General features: G+C 43.9%; 1 protein-coding gene across 1 annotated transcript in view; it reads left to right on the plus strand.

The window, feature by feature from the left end:
* The window catches only part of fmn2b (formin 2b), a 451,369-nt gene that overhangs the window by 122,541 nt on the left and 312,612 nt on the right, over positions 1-16,216 (plus strand). The window contains exons 5-6 of the mRNA XM_060830804.1: positions 13,149-14,292; positions 14,524-14,758. Of these exons, the coding sequence (XP_060686787.1) occupies positions 13,149-14,292; positions 14,524-14,758 (1,379 nt within the window). The remainder of the gene's footprint in view (positions 1-13,148; positions 14,293-14,523; positions 14,759-16,216) is intronic.

The following is a 16,216-nucleotide window of genomic DNA, read 5'->3' on the forward strand; positions in this document are numbered from 1 at the left end:
GTGGTTATACATCCACTGGTAAGTCAGGTTTTTATTCCAAATGTTTGAATGCAGGAGTCACTGTCTGCCACTGGTGGGACCTGGACCCATGACTGAGGAACCTTAGCTTGAGCTACTACATTACTGGTTCAGTGGTATTGCCACCATGCAACTGCTTCCTCCTCCCTGGTGTCATATCCTTCAAATTACCTGAGTGGTATTTTGACGTCAGACATACTGATAAGCTGTTGGTAAGCTCAGTTTGTTGGGTGACTTTGGGAGTAACTCTGTGAGCCATCACTTAAGTTCCAGTGGATGCTGATAATGAATTAACCAATTCTCATTCTGTCAAGAGTGGGTGAGTTTCCCACATGAACCGTTTCATGGCTGCTGGGGCATTGATGTGACCTTTTCCACAATTCATTGGGTCTAGTTGCCATGTTCCCCACTGCTATAGGCTGCAGTAAATTCTGCTGATGGAAGTTGTCAGCTAGTGGAAGAGGATAAGTATTTTAAAATCTATACTTGGGGATGAGTCAGTGGAGATTTGAAGACTGAAGAGATAGGTAAATTAAGCTTATGGTCTATTGTAACTAGCCAAATGTTTCTTTGGTTTGTGCTGGTATGAGTTTGGGAGCAGATAAAGCTTAAGGTTACTAATGTGTGGAGAAGTGTTTTTCAGTAGGATGAAGTAAAGGCAGATTGTGTGCTCATGGAGATATATGGTCTTGGTAATGGATAATGTGTTGTCTGTCGTTCAGTTTGGAGTCAGATAAGCCATAAAGATAGCGCACAACTTGGTTCAGAATAGCATCAGTCGCATTAATGTTACAAGTTGTGGCTGATCCAAGGCAACTGACCAGTCATAAGTTGGGAGGAGCAGGTGTGTCTTTTGAAAGCAGGCATGAACATTTTTTAGCTTAATGGTTGCTTTCTGTACAGTGAATGTCCAGGAAGTCCATGTTAGTCAAGATCTGCTGCCCAACTGCATTTTGGAATTGCCCTAAGGTATAAAAGCAGAAGTAGGCTATTCAGTCCATTGGTTCTGTTGCACCATTCAGTGAAATCCTGGTTGGTTGTCTTGTGTGGCCTGGTATCACCTTGTGCAATAATGTAACCCAAAAAGCAAAGCAGTGCGTGCTCTTTGTCTTATTTTTTTAAAGGACTCCACGTTGACTTGCATGTTCACGCAATATTTCAGTTGATGGGCCTTGAATATTTGGGGTCTCTCACTGGGGTAGTACATAGGTGATTGAGCCCTGCTGTGTCTAGAGTTGTCACAAAAGTTAAATATTTGATCAAATCACGCAGAGTTATCTATCATTTTTGACCCAGGTTGACAGTACTGACCAGGTTTCTGTTCTCAACAAGAATGATTGACGATTATAAATAAACAGATTCTAGCTGAAGGTGAACAATTGTAAACTGTCGACACGTAACTACTTGAGTAAGTAGCTGTGTAAACAGCACTTAGAATGATTGATTGTCAGTAGCCTGCTTTTGAAACCCTTTCACGACCCTCAGAATTTTTTTCCCTTTTCAGTCCACAATCAAAAATACTGAATCATAAAACAATACTGGAGAAGATGAGCAGAAACCGGTATATTTTTTCCTGTGACTGAACAATAGCACAAAGTTTCGATCTTGCTCTATAGAACAAAACAAACCAAAGGCTCTGCTATCTGAGCAGTAGTAAAACTTATATTTTTTTGTTTTTATTTCTATTTTAGCTGGGGATAAACAAGCTACGGTCTTTTTAATTTCTATCTTGGATCATGTTGTTTTTATTCAGTCTGAATAATCCAGAGTAAGATATTTTCCCCTTCTTAATTCTAGCTCAGGGAGTGAAATCTTGCTGACTGTCTTAGCCTCTGTTGAACTTGAATTAAGTCTTAACTGGAGTAAGCAGCAGCGCATGTTGAAACATGCAAACTAACATTTCCTTCCGAACATGCCAGTTCAGACAATCCATCTGACTTTTAATTCATTTTTTTCTGAATTCTGCTGTCCCGTACATTTCATGTAATGACAGATGAGTGTTATTCGATTTGTAACAGTGTTCTTTCATTGGATGTGCTCATTGTTGACGAGGCATTCTTTATTGCCTATCTTTAATTACCCTTGCATGAAGTGGCTTGCCACACCATATCAGAGGGTAGTTAAGAGTCGACCATATTGCTGTGGATTTGGATTTGCACATAAACTGAGACCATGTAAGATTGGAAGATTTCCAGCATCAGAGGTGTTTTATAACTTTGTTATTAGCATTTAGATTGTCTTCTCTATTCTAGATTTGTTTTTTGTTGATTTTGAATTCAATTTTCACCAGCTGTTTTGGTGGGATTCAAACTGTGGTCTCCCAGACTGTAAACCCGAACCCCTCTCTGTATTATCATTCGAGTGTTGTGGCTCCTATTTCACCTCAGAATGAGACCAAGGACCCTCTGCTGAGTCAAACCCTGCAACTTGACATTTTGTAAATTGTTCCTTTTTCTAATTTCCCGAGATCTGTAGAGCACATCAGAGTGAATGTTTTGACAACACTGTCAGGCTGAGAAAGGTTGCAATTACAAGTTGCTGCCTTGCGTTTCCATTTGGATGAAGCGTTTTGCCAGGGCAATTTGCCTTAAATCACAAAAATAATGTGAATATAGCCAGAGAATATGATTAAAGCAGTAGAGGTTATTGTGTTTGTGCTTGAAACTGGTTTATGCCTCAGAATGAATCAATCGGCTCCAAATGAATGGTCTCATTTTGTTGGTGAATATTTAAAAATATAATGAAATGGCCTATTATACATAGTTCAGAAGAGTTTGTTTTATTTTAAAATATGACTGCTCGGGTGTTAATGTGATAAAGATTTGAAGAGTTGAGATTTGTAATAAACTAATTTTCAATGGCATTCCTCAAACAATGGCGACTGCTAGTTGAAGCTGCTTTGAGCATTAGGTCTGCTGTCACAGTATGACCCATTCATCTGTCATGTGCCAAACTGACTGTCCATCTGTAAAACCTGTATCGGCCATTGTGTCATGTGATTCATGCAAATCCTGATTCTCTAACTGCTTCTACAACTAACATCAGAATGAGATAAGTCTCCAGTCTAGACTGAGTATGAGGAGTGACATTACAGACTAGACATTAGAAAGGTTTATCTGTTAACCTAATGTATAGATGAGGAGTGTTGCAATAGTTAATAGTAGGAGTTTGAGTCTTGAATTGAAATAAGGTGCAAGCAGCCTTGAGGACTGGGGAATATCTCTGGCTGAAGAGGTCTGTACACACAGATTAGAATTTCAGTGTGCAGGTAGCAATATTGGCTTAAAGCAATATCCATCATCCAATATGGCAAAGTTGTCTCCTCATTTTCTGGGAGAAAGTGAGGACTGCAGATGCTGAAGGTCAGAGTCGAGAGTGTGGTACTGGAAAAGCACAGCAGGTCAGGCAGGATCTGAGGAGCAGGAAAATTGACATTTCGGGCATTAGACTTTCATTGGGAATGACCCTTACCTCTCCATCTTGAGATCTTTGTCGCGTTTCAGCTCTGATCAAATAGGTGAGCACTTCTGTTTTTTGGATGTCATTATTTTTTAAAAGTTCTTTGTCGTCTTGCAATTTCAAGTATCTCTTCATTTGTCTTGTCTTTATATTGAATATTCAGTATACCTCTTTGATCCCATGTTTCAAAGGCCTCTTTAATATGTACCTTTCTTTATTGTCCAGTTTTGATTTGTATAGGAAAGTGAAATAGAATGTATCACTACTTGATTTTTTTTCCTTGTTACTTCTTAACACATACTTCATATTCTCAAACTTACTTCTGCCTATTTTATTTCTCCTTCTGACTTCAGCATCACATCTGTCATCTGTTCTCATTTATCCTAAGTAGACACTTAAGTATGCACTTATCTCCTTGTCCAGGGTAACTTCACTCAACATTCTCTTTTTAATTTATGCATTGTGTCTACCATTCTATTTTTGATCATGCACAGTTCATATTCAAAATTGCTAGTTTTAAAACATTGCATTGAAGGACAACTACTGATTCTGCAAGTCAACTTGTTCTTTGTTGCAATAGATGGGCGGCACGGTGGCACAGTGGTTAGCACTGCTGCCTCACAGCGCCTGAAGACCCGGGTTCAATTCCCGACTCAGGCGACTGACTGTGTGGAGTTTGCACGTTCTCCCCGTGTCTGCGTGGGTTTCCTCCCACAGTCCAAAGATGTGCGGGTTAGGTGAATTGGCCATGCTAAATTGCCCGTAGTGTTAGGTAAGGGGTAATGTAGGGGTATGGGTGGGTTTCGCTTCGGCGGGTCGGTGTGGACTTGTTGGGCCGAAGGGCCTGTTTCCACACTGTAAGTCTAATCTAATCTAATCTTGCCTCCAAATTTAACCCTGGAGGTGCATCTAATTTTCCATTGAACAATTTTGGTGACGCTACATACTCCTTGTTATATTCTTCTTTTCACTTGAAACACATCTAATTCTTCATCTTCAAATATAATGCTCACGACCTGATCCCATTATAGTCTCTGGATTAAATGTTACAATCATATTCATTACTGTCAATATCACAATTCAGATTGTCTATTAGATTTTGGTGATTAACACATTCAAATAAAGAATTGTGTGCAGATAAGCGAAAGAGAAATGGTTTCATGGGATATGATGATGTACTAGAGCTGGAAAGGAATCAGAGTTGCTCAACAGAAGGTGGAATCTTTTGACAGATAAAAATTGCAGGAATAGCAAGAGATTTAAAACTAACCAAGATGGTAAAATATTGTTAGAAAGGAATGCTCTGGAGAACGTGAGGAAGGGAATCCTCAGGATATTGTCTGGGATGAAAAGTCTCTTATAAAGGAGGAAATGGATAAGTTGGGTTTGTTTTCCTTCGAGAAGAGGCTGCAGTGTGGATCAGATTGAGATATACAACTTTGAGAGGCACAGACAGGGTAGGTAATGAGAATTCTTTTCCTTTTGGCAGGCATGTCTAAGATATGTTTAACGTGAGGAGTAAGTGATTTAGAGAAAATTGGAAATGTTTTTGTTCTTAGTGGTAGACAGATGGAATGCGCTGCCTGAGAAGGTAGTGGAGACAGGTATATTTTAAGAAACATCTGGTTGAGTACTTAAAATGTCAGGGCATAGGCTACGGACTAAGTGCAGGTGAATGGGATTAGTATAGTTTGGTGTTTGGTCAGCACAAGCATGTTGGACCGAAAGATCTGTTACTATTCATGTGATGTGATGTGATTCTGTGCAATTTTCTTATCGATTAGATTAGATATCCTACAGTAGGGAAACAGGCCCTTTGGCCCAAGTCCACACTGACCCTCTGAAGAATCACCCACCCCAGACCATTCCCCCACCTTATATTTACCCCTGACTAACGCAACTAAGACTATGGGCAATTTAGCATGGCCACATCTTTGGATTGCGGGAGGAAACCCATGCAGACATGGGGAGAATGTGCAAACTCCACACAAATAGTCGCCGGAGGCAGGAATCAAACTGGGTCCCTGGCACTATGAGGCAGCAGTGCTAACCAGTGAGCAACCATGCCACCCCATATATTCTCAATGATGTTAATTGAGGGAATCTTCAAGTTAGAGAGGCAAGTTATGGGTGAAACGTTGATGTCCGAGGAATGGATGGGTACTGGAAAAGCTTCAGACATAGTCTCCTCTTATTTTAACTATCTGGAAACTCTGGAGAAGCAGTATGAGAAGTGACAGGAGATGCATGCTCAAATTCATACAAAGGCTGCATTCCCAGAGATTTGAACCATTCATTATTCCTTGTTGCCCAAGAAATCTAATGAAATTAATGCTATTATTTCCAAAACTATACAAGGTTGATGCTCTCTTTAACCTGATGTTTCTTTGTCATGATTTTCAAATTAGGAGCAGAAATTGAGATTTAGATATGAAGTGGGAACATAGAGAAAAAATTAATCTAAAGCAATTTTTTGATAACTATTCATTTGTATTTACATGGACTCTTTAAAATAAACTCACATTCCTGGAGTCATAGTCACACAGCATGGAAACAGACCCTGCGGTCCAATCAGTCTGTGCTAACCCCGCCCCCACCCCCAGCTCCAGTCCTAACCCTGCCCCCACCCCCAGCTCCAGTCCTAACCCTGCCCCCACCCCCAGCTCCAGTCCTAACCCCACCCCCACCCCCACCCCCAGCTCCAGTCCCACACCAGGTCCTAGCTCCCAACCTTGCCGGATCTTCACCATTCCTCCAGACCTCCCCCTCTCTGAGGATGAAAGATCAGTCCTCAGCAGAGGCCTCACCTTCATTCCCCTACGTCCTCGGATCAATGAGTTCAACACGCGGCGAGACATTGAACAATTCTTCCGCCGCCTTCGCCTCCGTGCCTACTTTTACAACAAAGACTCCCGCCCACCCTCTGACGACCCCTTCTCCCGCCTCCAACACACCCCATCCACCTGGACACCTCGTGCTGGCCTCTTACCCGCCCTCGATCTATTTATAGCCAACTGCCGCCGCAACATCCACCGACTCAACCTGTCCACCCCTCTCACCCACTCCAACCTCTCACACTCAGAACGTGCAGCCCTCCAGTCCCTCTGCTCCAACCCCAACCTCACCATCAAACCGGCAGACAAGGGAGGCGCGGTAGTAGTTTGGCGCACCGACCTTTTATACCGCTGAGGCCAAACGCCAGCTCGCGGACGCCTCCTCTTATCGCCCCCTTGACCATGACCCCACCTCAAACCATCATCTCCCAGACCATGAATAACCTCATCACCTCAGGGGATCTTCCATCCACTGCCTCCAACCTCATAGTCCCACAACCCCGCACCGCCCGTTTCTACCTTCTGCCCAAAATCCACAAACCTGACTGCCCCGGCCGACCCATTGTCTCAGCCTGCTCCTGCCCCACCGAACTCATCTCCGCGTACCTCGACACGGTTCTGTCCCCTTTAGTCCAATAACTCCTCATCTACGTTCGGAACACCACCCACGCCCTCCACCTCCTCCATGATTTTCGCTTCCCCGGTCCCCAACGCCTTATCTTCACGATGGACATCCAGTCCCTGTACACCTCCATCCTCCATCACGAAGGATTCAAAGCCCTCCGCTTCTTCCTTTCCCGCCGCACCAACCAGTACCCTTCCACTGACATCCTCCTTTGACTGACTGAACTGGTCCTCACCCTGAATAACTTCTCTTTTCAATCCTCCCACTTCCTCCAAACTAAAGGAGTTGCCATGGGCACCCGCATGGGCCCCAGCTATGCCTGTCTCTTCATAGGATATGTGGAACAGTCCATCTTCCGCAACTACACTGGCACCACCCCCCACCTTTTCCTCCGCTACATCGATGACTGTATCGGCGCTGCCTCGTGCTCCCACGAGGAGGTTGAACAGTTCATCAACTTTACCGACACCTTCCATCCCGACCTCAAATTCACCTGGACTGTCTCAGACTCCTCCCTCCCCTTCCTAGACCTTTCCATTTCTATCTCGGGCGACCGACTCAACACAGACATCTACTATAAACCGACTGACTCCCACAGCTACCTGGACTACACCTCCTCCCACCTTGCCCCCTGTAAAAACTCCATCCCATATTCCCAAATCCTTCGTCTCCGCCGCATCTGCTCCCAGGAGGACCAGTTCCAATACCGTACAGCCCAGATGGCCTCCTTCTTCAAGGACCGCAGATTCCCCCCAGACGTGATCAACGATGCCCTCCACCGCATCTCCTCCACTTCCCGCTCCTCCGCCCTTGAGCCCCGCTCCTCCAACCGCCACCAAGACAGAACCCCACTGGTTCTCACCTACCACCCCACCAACCTCCGCATACAGCGTATCATCCGCCATCATTTCCGCCACCTCCAAACGGACCCCACCACCAGGGATATATTTCCCTCCCCTCCCCGATCAGCGTTCCGCAAAGACCACTCCCTTCGTGACTCCCTCGTCAGGTCCACACCCCCCACCAACCTAACTTCCACTCCCGGCACCTTCCCCTGCAACCGCAGGAAATGTAAAACTTGCGCCCATACCTCCTCCCTCACTTCCCTCCAAGGCCCCAAGGGATCTTTCCATATCCGCCACAAGTTCACCTGCACCTCCACACAAATCATCTATTGCATCCGCTGCACCCGATGTGTCCTCCTCTACATTGGGGAGACGGGCCGCCTACTTGCGGAACGCTTCAGAGAACACCTCCGGGACGCCTGGACCAACCAACCCAACCACCCCATGGCTCAACACTTTAACTCTCCCTCCCACTCCACCAAGGACATGCAGGTCCTTGGACTCCTCCATCGGCAGAACATAACAACACGACGTCTGGAGGAGGAGCGTCTCATCTTCCGCCTGGGCGCCGTCCAACTACAAGGAATGAACTCAGATTTCTCCAGTTTCCTCATTTCCCCTCCCCCCACCTTGTTTCAGTCGGTTCCCTCAACTCAGCACCGCCCTCCTAACCTGCAATCTTCTTCCTGACCTCTCCGCCCCCACCCCACTCCAACCAATCACCCTCACCTTGACCTCCTTCCACCTATCACATCTCCATCGCCCCTCCCCCAAGTCCCTCCTCCCTACCTTTTATCTTAGCCTGCCTGGCACATTCTCCTCATTCCTGATGAAGGGCTCTGGCCCGAAACGTCGAATTTCCTGTTCCTTGGATGCTGCCTAACCTGCTGTGCTTTAACCAGCAACACATTTTCAGCCATAATCCCAAACTAAACTAGTTCCACCTGCCTGCTGGTCCATAGCCCTCCAAACCTTTCCTACTCAAGTTTAAAAAGACATTTGGATAGATACATTTTAAATGCACCAAGTTACCAATGTAACAAGGCAATTTTTTTTTAAAAGCTGGTGTTTTACTTTCGAAAAAGTTGTAAAATGCTGCCTTATTTCATTGTTTCATGGTTGACTTGGTGTTCACTGATAGACATGTATGTTTTAGTGAGGACTGACAGAAGCAGGGACTAAAGATTTGTGGGTGTTTTCTGATCGGTGTATGTTCCCTGAGGGCCCAGCAGGGCTGAGTACTCCCCTGCTGTTTCTGCTATATTTCAACTATTTTGATGTGCTTGGATGTATGAGATGTCATGAATATGTTTGCAGATAATATACAAACTAGCTGAGTGGCTGATGATGGAAAAGAGATGTCTATGGACTATTAGATTACTTAGTGTGGAAACAGGTCCACACCGACCTGCCGAAGCGCACCCCACCCATACCCCTACATTTACCCCTTACCTAACACTATGGGCAATTTAGCATGGCCAATTCACCTGGACTGTGGGAGGAAACCGGAGCACCCAGAGGAAACCCACGCAGACACGGGGAGAGCGTGCAAACTCCACACAGCCTGTCGCCTGAGTTGGGAATTGAACCCGGGTCTCAGGCGCTGTGAGGCAACAGTGCTAACCACTGTGCCAACGTGCCACTAGTGGCGGGTGGAACAGTAGCAAAAGGAGTTTGATCAAGCGAACCCTGAGATAACACGTCGGGTAAGCAAATAAGTCGAGGGTATTGAAGTTCAGAAAAATTTTAAACCGCATTGGCTAGTCAGACATTTTGGAATTCTGTTAGGGCACAAAGGGGGAGTTCTTTGTTGTGTTTGATTGCTATAAAACAGAATGCACTTGATGTGAGTTATGTAACCAATTGAAAGGCTACCTTTCAATGAAAAGATATTTAAAAGGTTTTGCAGGACTTTTCATTGATAAAAGAACATTGCATTTTTATTAGAATACTAGCTGGTCCAATGGTTAGCGTGGTTGCCCCAAATGTTGTAAGTTGGAAAATGAATTTAAAAATATCCATTTATTTCTGGGCTAGTCATGGTGAGGTCTGTTACAAAAACCTATTTTATGACTAATGACCCCTGGTGTAGGGTGTGTGGTCTCACCTGCATGTGACCCCAGTCATACTCTAACTCTTCATACCCTAACTCATTGTTTATTGGATAATCGCTGTGACCAGGCTATTATGCAGTGGCTTTTTAATAATGACCATAATACACTATTATCAATGTCACCCACGCTTCAAGAATAAACTTCAAGCCAAGTGCCTCACTGATGCAAAAATAAATTGGTTATCATGGAATAATGAAATTTTCTCTTGCTGCAAGGCAAGAAGCTCAAATAGTAAAAGAAAATCTATTTCTATAATTTATTAAGAATAGTTAGCTAGTGCATTCACCTAACAAGAACAAACTAGATTATATCTATTGATGAATAACAAGTTTGAATTATGTAACGATCTGACAGTAACGAAATGTTTGCAAATTATAGCATTAGTATGGTTGAAGTTTAAATTAATTGAGGGGAAGGAGAGTCACAAATTAAAGTTTTACGTTTAAGCAAGGCAGCCATTGAATGAATGGATGGTTAATGAATTGGTCACAATAAACTGGGTTGAATTATTCCTGAGTTAACCTACAGGTAAATAATGGGAAATATGTAAAGAATTAATTGGCACAATGTGAAAATGTTGCATATGCAAAAGAAAAACGTTCCAGCTGAATCGCAAGCAACAAACCAGGTAAGATCCAGCGTAAGTTTAAAAACTTTGTGTGATTACAAAAGAAAACTGAATGACCTGACTGGCTCCAAAAGATAGAAGAGACAAAAAGTAGAAGAAAAAAGATATTGCAAGGAATATCAAAAGCTAATGGGAAATTTTCCCAAGCATGCTAAAGTGGATCATCTATCTGTGAGAAACTATCATGGGTGACGATGAAATTGTAGATATTTGCTAGTTCATGTGTTGATTCTAAGCATCAGAAAAGATTTGAAGGATGTTGCCAGGGTTGGAGGATTTGACGTTTAGGGAGTGGCTGAATAAGGTGGGGGTGTTTTCTCCGGACTATCAGAGACTGAGAGGTGACCTTAGAGGGGTTTATAAAATCATGAGGGAGTTGGATATAGTAAATAGATAAGGTCTTTTCCCCAAGGTGGGTGAGTACAAAACTAGAGGACATAAATTTAAGGTGAGAAGGGGAGAAATTTTAAAAGGGACCTGAGGGCCAGTTTTTTGCAGAGAGTGGTGCATGTATGGAATGAGCTGCCAGAGGAATTGGTGGAGGTTTGTACAGTTACATTTTTAAAAGTCACCTAGAATGTTGTATGAGTAGGAAGGGTTCAGAGCAATATGGGCCAAATGCTGGCAAATCGATCCAGATTAATTTAGGATATCTGGTCAGCATGAATGAGTTAGACTGAAGGGTTTGATTACCAAGCTGTAAAACTCTGACTCTCGGTGGGAAGTTGAACCCAGGCCTCCTGGTCCAGAGGTATGGGTACTAACACTGTATCTCAAGAGTAAATTTGTTTCATGAGCTTTACTGGTTAAAGAAAAGGGGAAAATAGCAGTAACGCATAAAAGTTTTGTTGTAAAAACTAGAACCTACTGGGTTTAACTGTAAAAATGCAGGAAAGAATTGCGACTTGAATAAGCAAGGTTAAATGAAAGGAAGAAAATCCATGTAACTTTCGGCAGTCACTGTAACCTATCATCAGAGATATGTTGAAGCACTTGTAAGTAGGAGTTGATTTAAAATATTTAAGAAAAGCAAATTTTCATAACTATCATCCAAATAGTTTTTTTAGAAACTAGAACATAAGCATAGTGAATAAAGAAGTGTCTATGAATATTGTCTATATGGACTTCCAGAAGATGTAAAATTAGTTCTATCCAAGATTAGAAAGCAAAATGAATGGACACAACTGAAGATAACTTTGTGACCGGGGTTGATAATGGGTTGGGAGCAAAGAGTTGAAGAATAGGAATAAATATTCTCCAATAATGTGATGGAATGGAGTTTATAAGATTAAGGGGAGATCTAATAGAAACTTACAGGATAATACATGGCTTGGAAAGGGTGGTCGGCAGGAAATTGTTTCCATTAGGCGAGGAGACTAGGACCCGTGGACACAGCCTTAGAATTAAAGGGGGTAAATTCGGAACAGAAATGCGGAGACATTTATTCAGCCAGAGAGTGGTGGGCCTGTGGAATTCATTGCCACAGAGTGCAGTGGAGGCTGGGACGCTAAATGTCTTCAAGGCAGAGATTAATAAGTTCTTGATGTCACAAGGAATTAAAGGCTATGGGGATAATGCGGGTAAGTGGAGTTGAAATGCCCATCAGCCATGATTGAATGGCGAAGTGGACTCGATGGGCCGAATGGCCTTACTTCCACTCCTATGTCTTATGGTCTTATGGAAATCTTTTCTAAAGAGAGATATTGGGTCCTCCAAAATTCTCCCAGGATGTAGAAGAAATTGCATATTCATACTTGCAAATAACAAAGAGGCAGCTGAGATCCTGTATGTGATGACAGGTGGTTGTAAATGGAAAAGATCAATTAAAGAACTGGATAAAACTGCCAGGTTGAGATGATGTGGGCAGATGAACAGTTCAAGAATCTAAAGATAAACTGAAAATATTGTTAATGGTGAGAGATGAGGCACTTTGGAGGAGCTGAGGAATGTACAGCCTCCTGAATAGATCTCAAAAAGCTAGTGTGGAGCAATGAAAGGTTCATCAGTGCATCTGTACTTCTCAAAATCAAAGGCTTGGATGAAATGTCTATCATGTGGAACTTTAGTACTCTAGGTGGAGTCTGGCTATGGAACCTGAACCTCTGAGGCGCCATTAACTTTGACTCTTCAGAATTGTATTAAGGGCTTGAATGATAAGGTTACATAAACTTGGCTTGAGTCTTGATGGTTGAACGGTGACCTTGTCAAGCAGTTTGAAATGACAAAAGGACTTGATCAGGTAGGTACAAAGAAAATTTCATCAACTGAAGCAATCTAATACAAAACAGCATTGTTAAGTGATGCTTAGGCTACCTTTAAAAGGAATCGCAACACTGCGATCATGCAAATGACTGTTGTGGATGCTAGTTGTGTCCGGTCTTGATGACTTTGATGAATGGATTTCATGATTTAAAGTTGTCAAGGTATTGAAGTCAAAAGTAGGTAAATAGTTTTTTGGGGTGTAGATCAGCCAGAGTCTCTTTAAATTATAGAACACATTCTCAAGGGGCTAATTTGACTATCTTTGTTTCAGTCTTGTTCTCTTTTTAGTGTGTTCAGCTTTGCTTTCTGAAGTGTGTAAAATGCAAGTTGAATCTAATGCTGGTGATGCAACTTCCTTTTCAGAAAGATAATGAAGAAAAAGCACCAGAATTGAAGGAGGAGCAGGTTGCTGTTATCCAGAAACTTGAGCTCACAATTGAACAGCTGAGGACCAAAATAGCTGAACTGGAGAAGCATTCTGCTTTGTTAGACCAGGAGAGGACTCTAAAGGACCATGGATCTGCTAGTGAGGATGTAGTCTCAACAATTGCTTCTGGCGTTTGTCCTCAAACAGATGCGCAGAATTTTCTTCTGCACAACTCTCAAACTTTCTACGTTGATGCTAAATCTGTACAGACTTCTCCTGCTGAAGAATATACAACTGATCAAGTGCCTTTATTTGATAGCCAGTCATCACAACCTCCAAGTCTAGACTGTAGGGTTTCTTTGTCTCAGGATCATTCTGTATCTGGAGCTCTCTCACCGCCAAAAGCTCCAACGTATCCACACAGTACTTTGTCACAACAGTTGGTGCCTCCTTCAAGTGAAACATCCATTTCAGTGTCTACTCCATTGGTTCAAAACAGCGCAGTGTTTTCACAGCAGTTTATATCCAATCAAGGCTCTCTGTCTCTGTCTGACAGTGAAACTCTGCTATCATCACCGTCTGATAGCTCGACTCTGCCTGCCCCGATCAGTTGTGAGCTTCCACCTTCACTACCAGAACCTGAAACTCTTCCCCCTCCTCCTCTGCCAGGGTCAGCTTTACCCACACCCCCTCCACTACCCCCTTCTCCTCTCCGAGGATCGGTGTTACCCCCTCCTCCACCCCCTCTGCCGGGGTCAGCCTTACCTGCTCCCCCTCCTCCACCCCCTCTCCCAGGCTCGGACTTACCATCTCCCCCACCACCTCCCCCTCTGCCTGGATCTGCGTTACCCATTCCCCCGCCCCCTCCACCTCTACTGGAGTCTGCCTTACCTATTCCCCCGCCCCCTCCCCCTCTACCAGGGTCTGCGTTACCCATTCCCCCGCCCCCTCCCCCTCTACCGGGGTCTGCATTACCCATTCCTCCACCTCCCCCACCTCTGCCAGGGTCTCTGTTACCTGCACCCCCTCCCCCACCCCCTCTCCCAGGGTCTGCGCTACCTATTCCTCCTCCCCCACCCCCTCTCCCGGGGTCAGTGCTGCCCACTCCTCCTCCCCCACCCCCTCTCCCAGGGTCTGCGCTACCTATTCCCCCTCCCCCACCCCCTCACCCGGGGTCAGTGCTGCCCACTCCTCCTCCCCCACCCCCTCTCCCAGGGTCTGCGCTACCTATTCCCCCTCCCCCACCCCCTCTCCCGGGGTCAGCTGTGCCTATTCCCCCTCCCCTACCCCCTCTCCCAGGATCATTGTTGCCCCCACCCCCACCGCCTCTGCCAGGGTGTGTGCTCCCACCTCCCCCTCTCCCGGGATCTACGCTCCCTCCCCCTCCTCCTCCTCCCTTGCCTGGATCCACGGCCCCTCCTCCCCCTCCCCCTCCCCCAGCACCATCCTTCCCTCCGCCAGGCTGTGGTTTCCTCCCGCCGCCTCTTCCGGCCGGAATTTTTGCACTGGGAATGACTAAAGATAAATTGCCAAGGAAAGTTCCAGTTGATCCAACTCGCCCAATGAAGCCTCTCTATTGGTCAAGAATTCAGCTTAGTAACAAAAGGTAATTAGATGATCATGAATTGACCACGTACGTTGCCTTTTGCTTTATGTTGTGGCTGAAAATACTAATCTTGCTGAGTGAATTGCCTTGATATCATGACTTCTTTTAAAATATCATGCAGTGAGATGTCCTCCAGCAGCAGCAATTTTGTTCCAATTTAAGGAATTATATTTGACCGTTATGGCCGTTGATCTTCTGAACATCCATAGATTATCCACTCTGGAATGGAAGCAGTAATGGAAGTGTTTCACAAATGGTACCATGGTTTTAAATATAACTAGAAATTTGTTGAGCAAATACAGTTCTTCCACTGCAATCATAGAAAATTTTAGTATTATTTTATAGAAAGTTGTATTATACATGGTTTAATCTCAAACCTGTTCCCCTCTCATTAACACATTTAATCCCTCCTTAACCACCAAGTGCACTGACTGACACCGCCATGAGGATCATGTCCTGTGATTTTCTTATGGCACCATCCTTATTAAGGATGCCTGGAGATGAGTCACTGGACTCTCGTTGTAAAGTATGATCAATTATTATTCTAGTCATGTAGACTCTTCCAGTTTTACACAGGATGTACTTCATTTATAACGTTAGGCCTCATTACTTGGCTCTGCTTCAGACTAGTGACTTATCCTATAATTTTGCCAATATCATTTCTTAGGGATTGTGTGTGCAGTCTCTTTTTAAAAGAAAAAAAACTCTTGCAGAGTTATGTTCCTTCACTTTCTGTTGCTGATTTGCATTAGGAAGGCTTTGTGCTAAATTGTGGATATAAATGTGTCTGAAAAACACTGCTGTCTAACATCTTAATGTCACATTTAATTTCTGTTATTGTTTGTCCTTTTTCTGAAGTTGATTTTTCAAATTTCTGCCTGAGTGTTCAAATTCCTACATGGTCTGACTCCACCCCTCTATGTAGCTACCTCCAGCTATATGAATCTCCAAAGCTAATGAAACATAGAATGCTTACAGTGGGGAATGAGGCCATTCAGCCTATTGTGTCCCTGTGGGAGCAGTATAGTTAGTTCAGTTCAGTTCGCCTGTCCTTTTCCATGTAGTACTCTAAATATGTTCTTCAGGTAATTATCTAATTTTATTTTGAAAGCTACAATTGAATCTATCTCCATCGTACTCTTAGGTGGTGAATTCCAGTTAATAGCCACTTGCTGTGTGTCTGTATATTTACATATGTATCCTCCTGTTGCCATTGTTTCCCTTCAATAGCCTTCAAACCGTTCTTGAACCTTCCATTAGCGAGAATAGTTTATTTCCGTGTACTAGGTCTGAACCCCTCATGATCTTGAACATCTCTATCAAATTTACTTTCCTCCTTCTCAAAGGAGAACAACTTTAGTTGCTCCAATCTATCCATTAAACTGTAGTTCTACACTCCTTGAGACATGCTTGCAAGCTTTGTCTTTACCCTCTTTCAAGCCTTCATATTCTTCCGGA

Source organism: Hemiscyllium ocellatum, chromosome 10 (assembly GCF_020745735.1).
Source record: "Hemiscyllium ocellatum isolate sHemOce1 chromosome 10, sHemOce1.pat.X.cur, whole genome shotgun sequence".
In the NCBI taxonomy this organism is placed as follows: Eukaryota; Metazoa; Chordata; class Chondrichthyes; order Orectolobiformes; family Hemiscylliidae; genus Hemiscyllium; species Hemiscyllium ocellatum.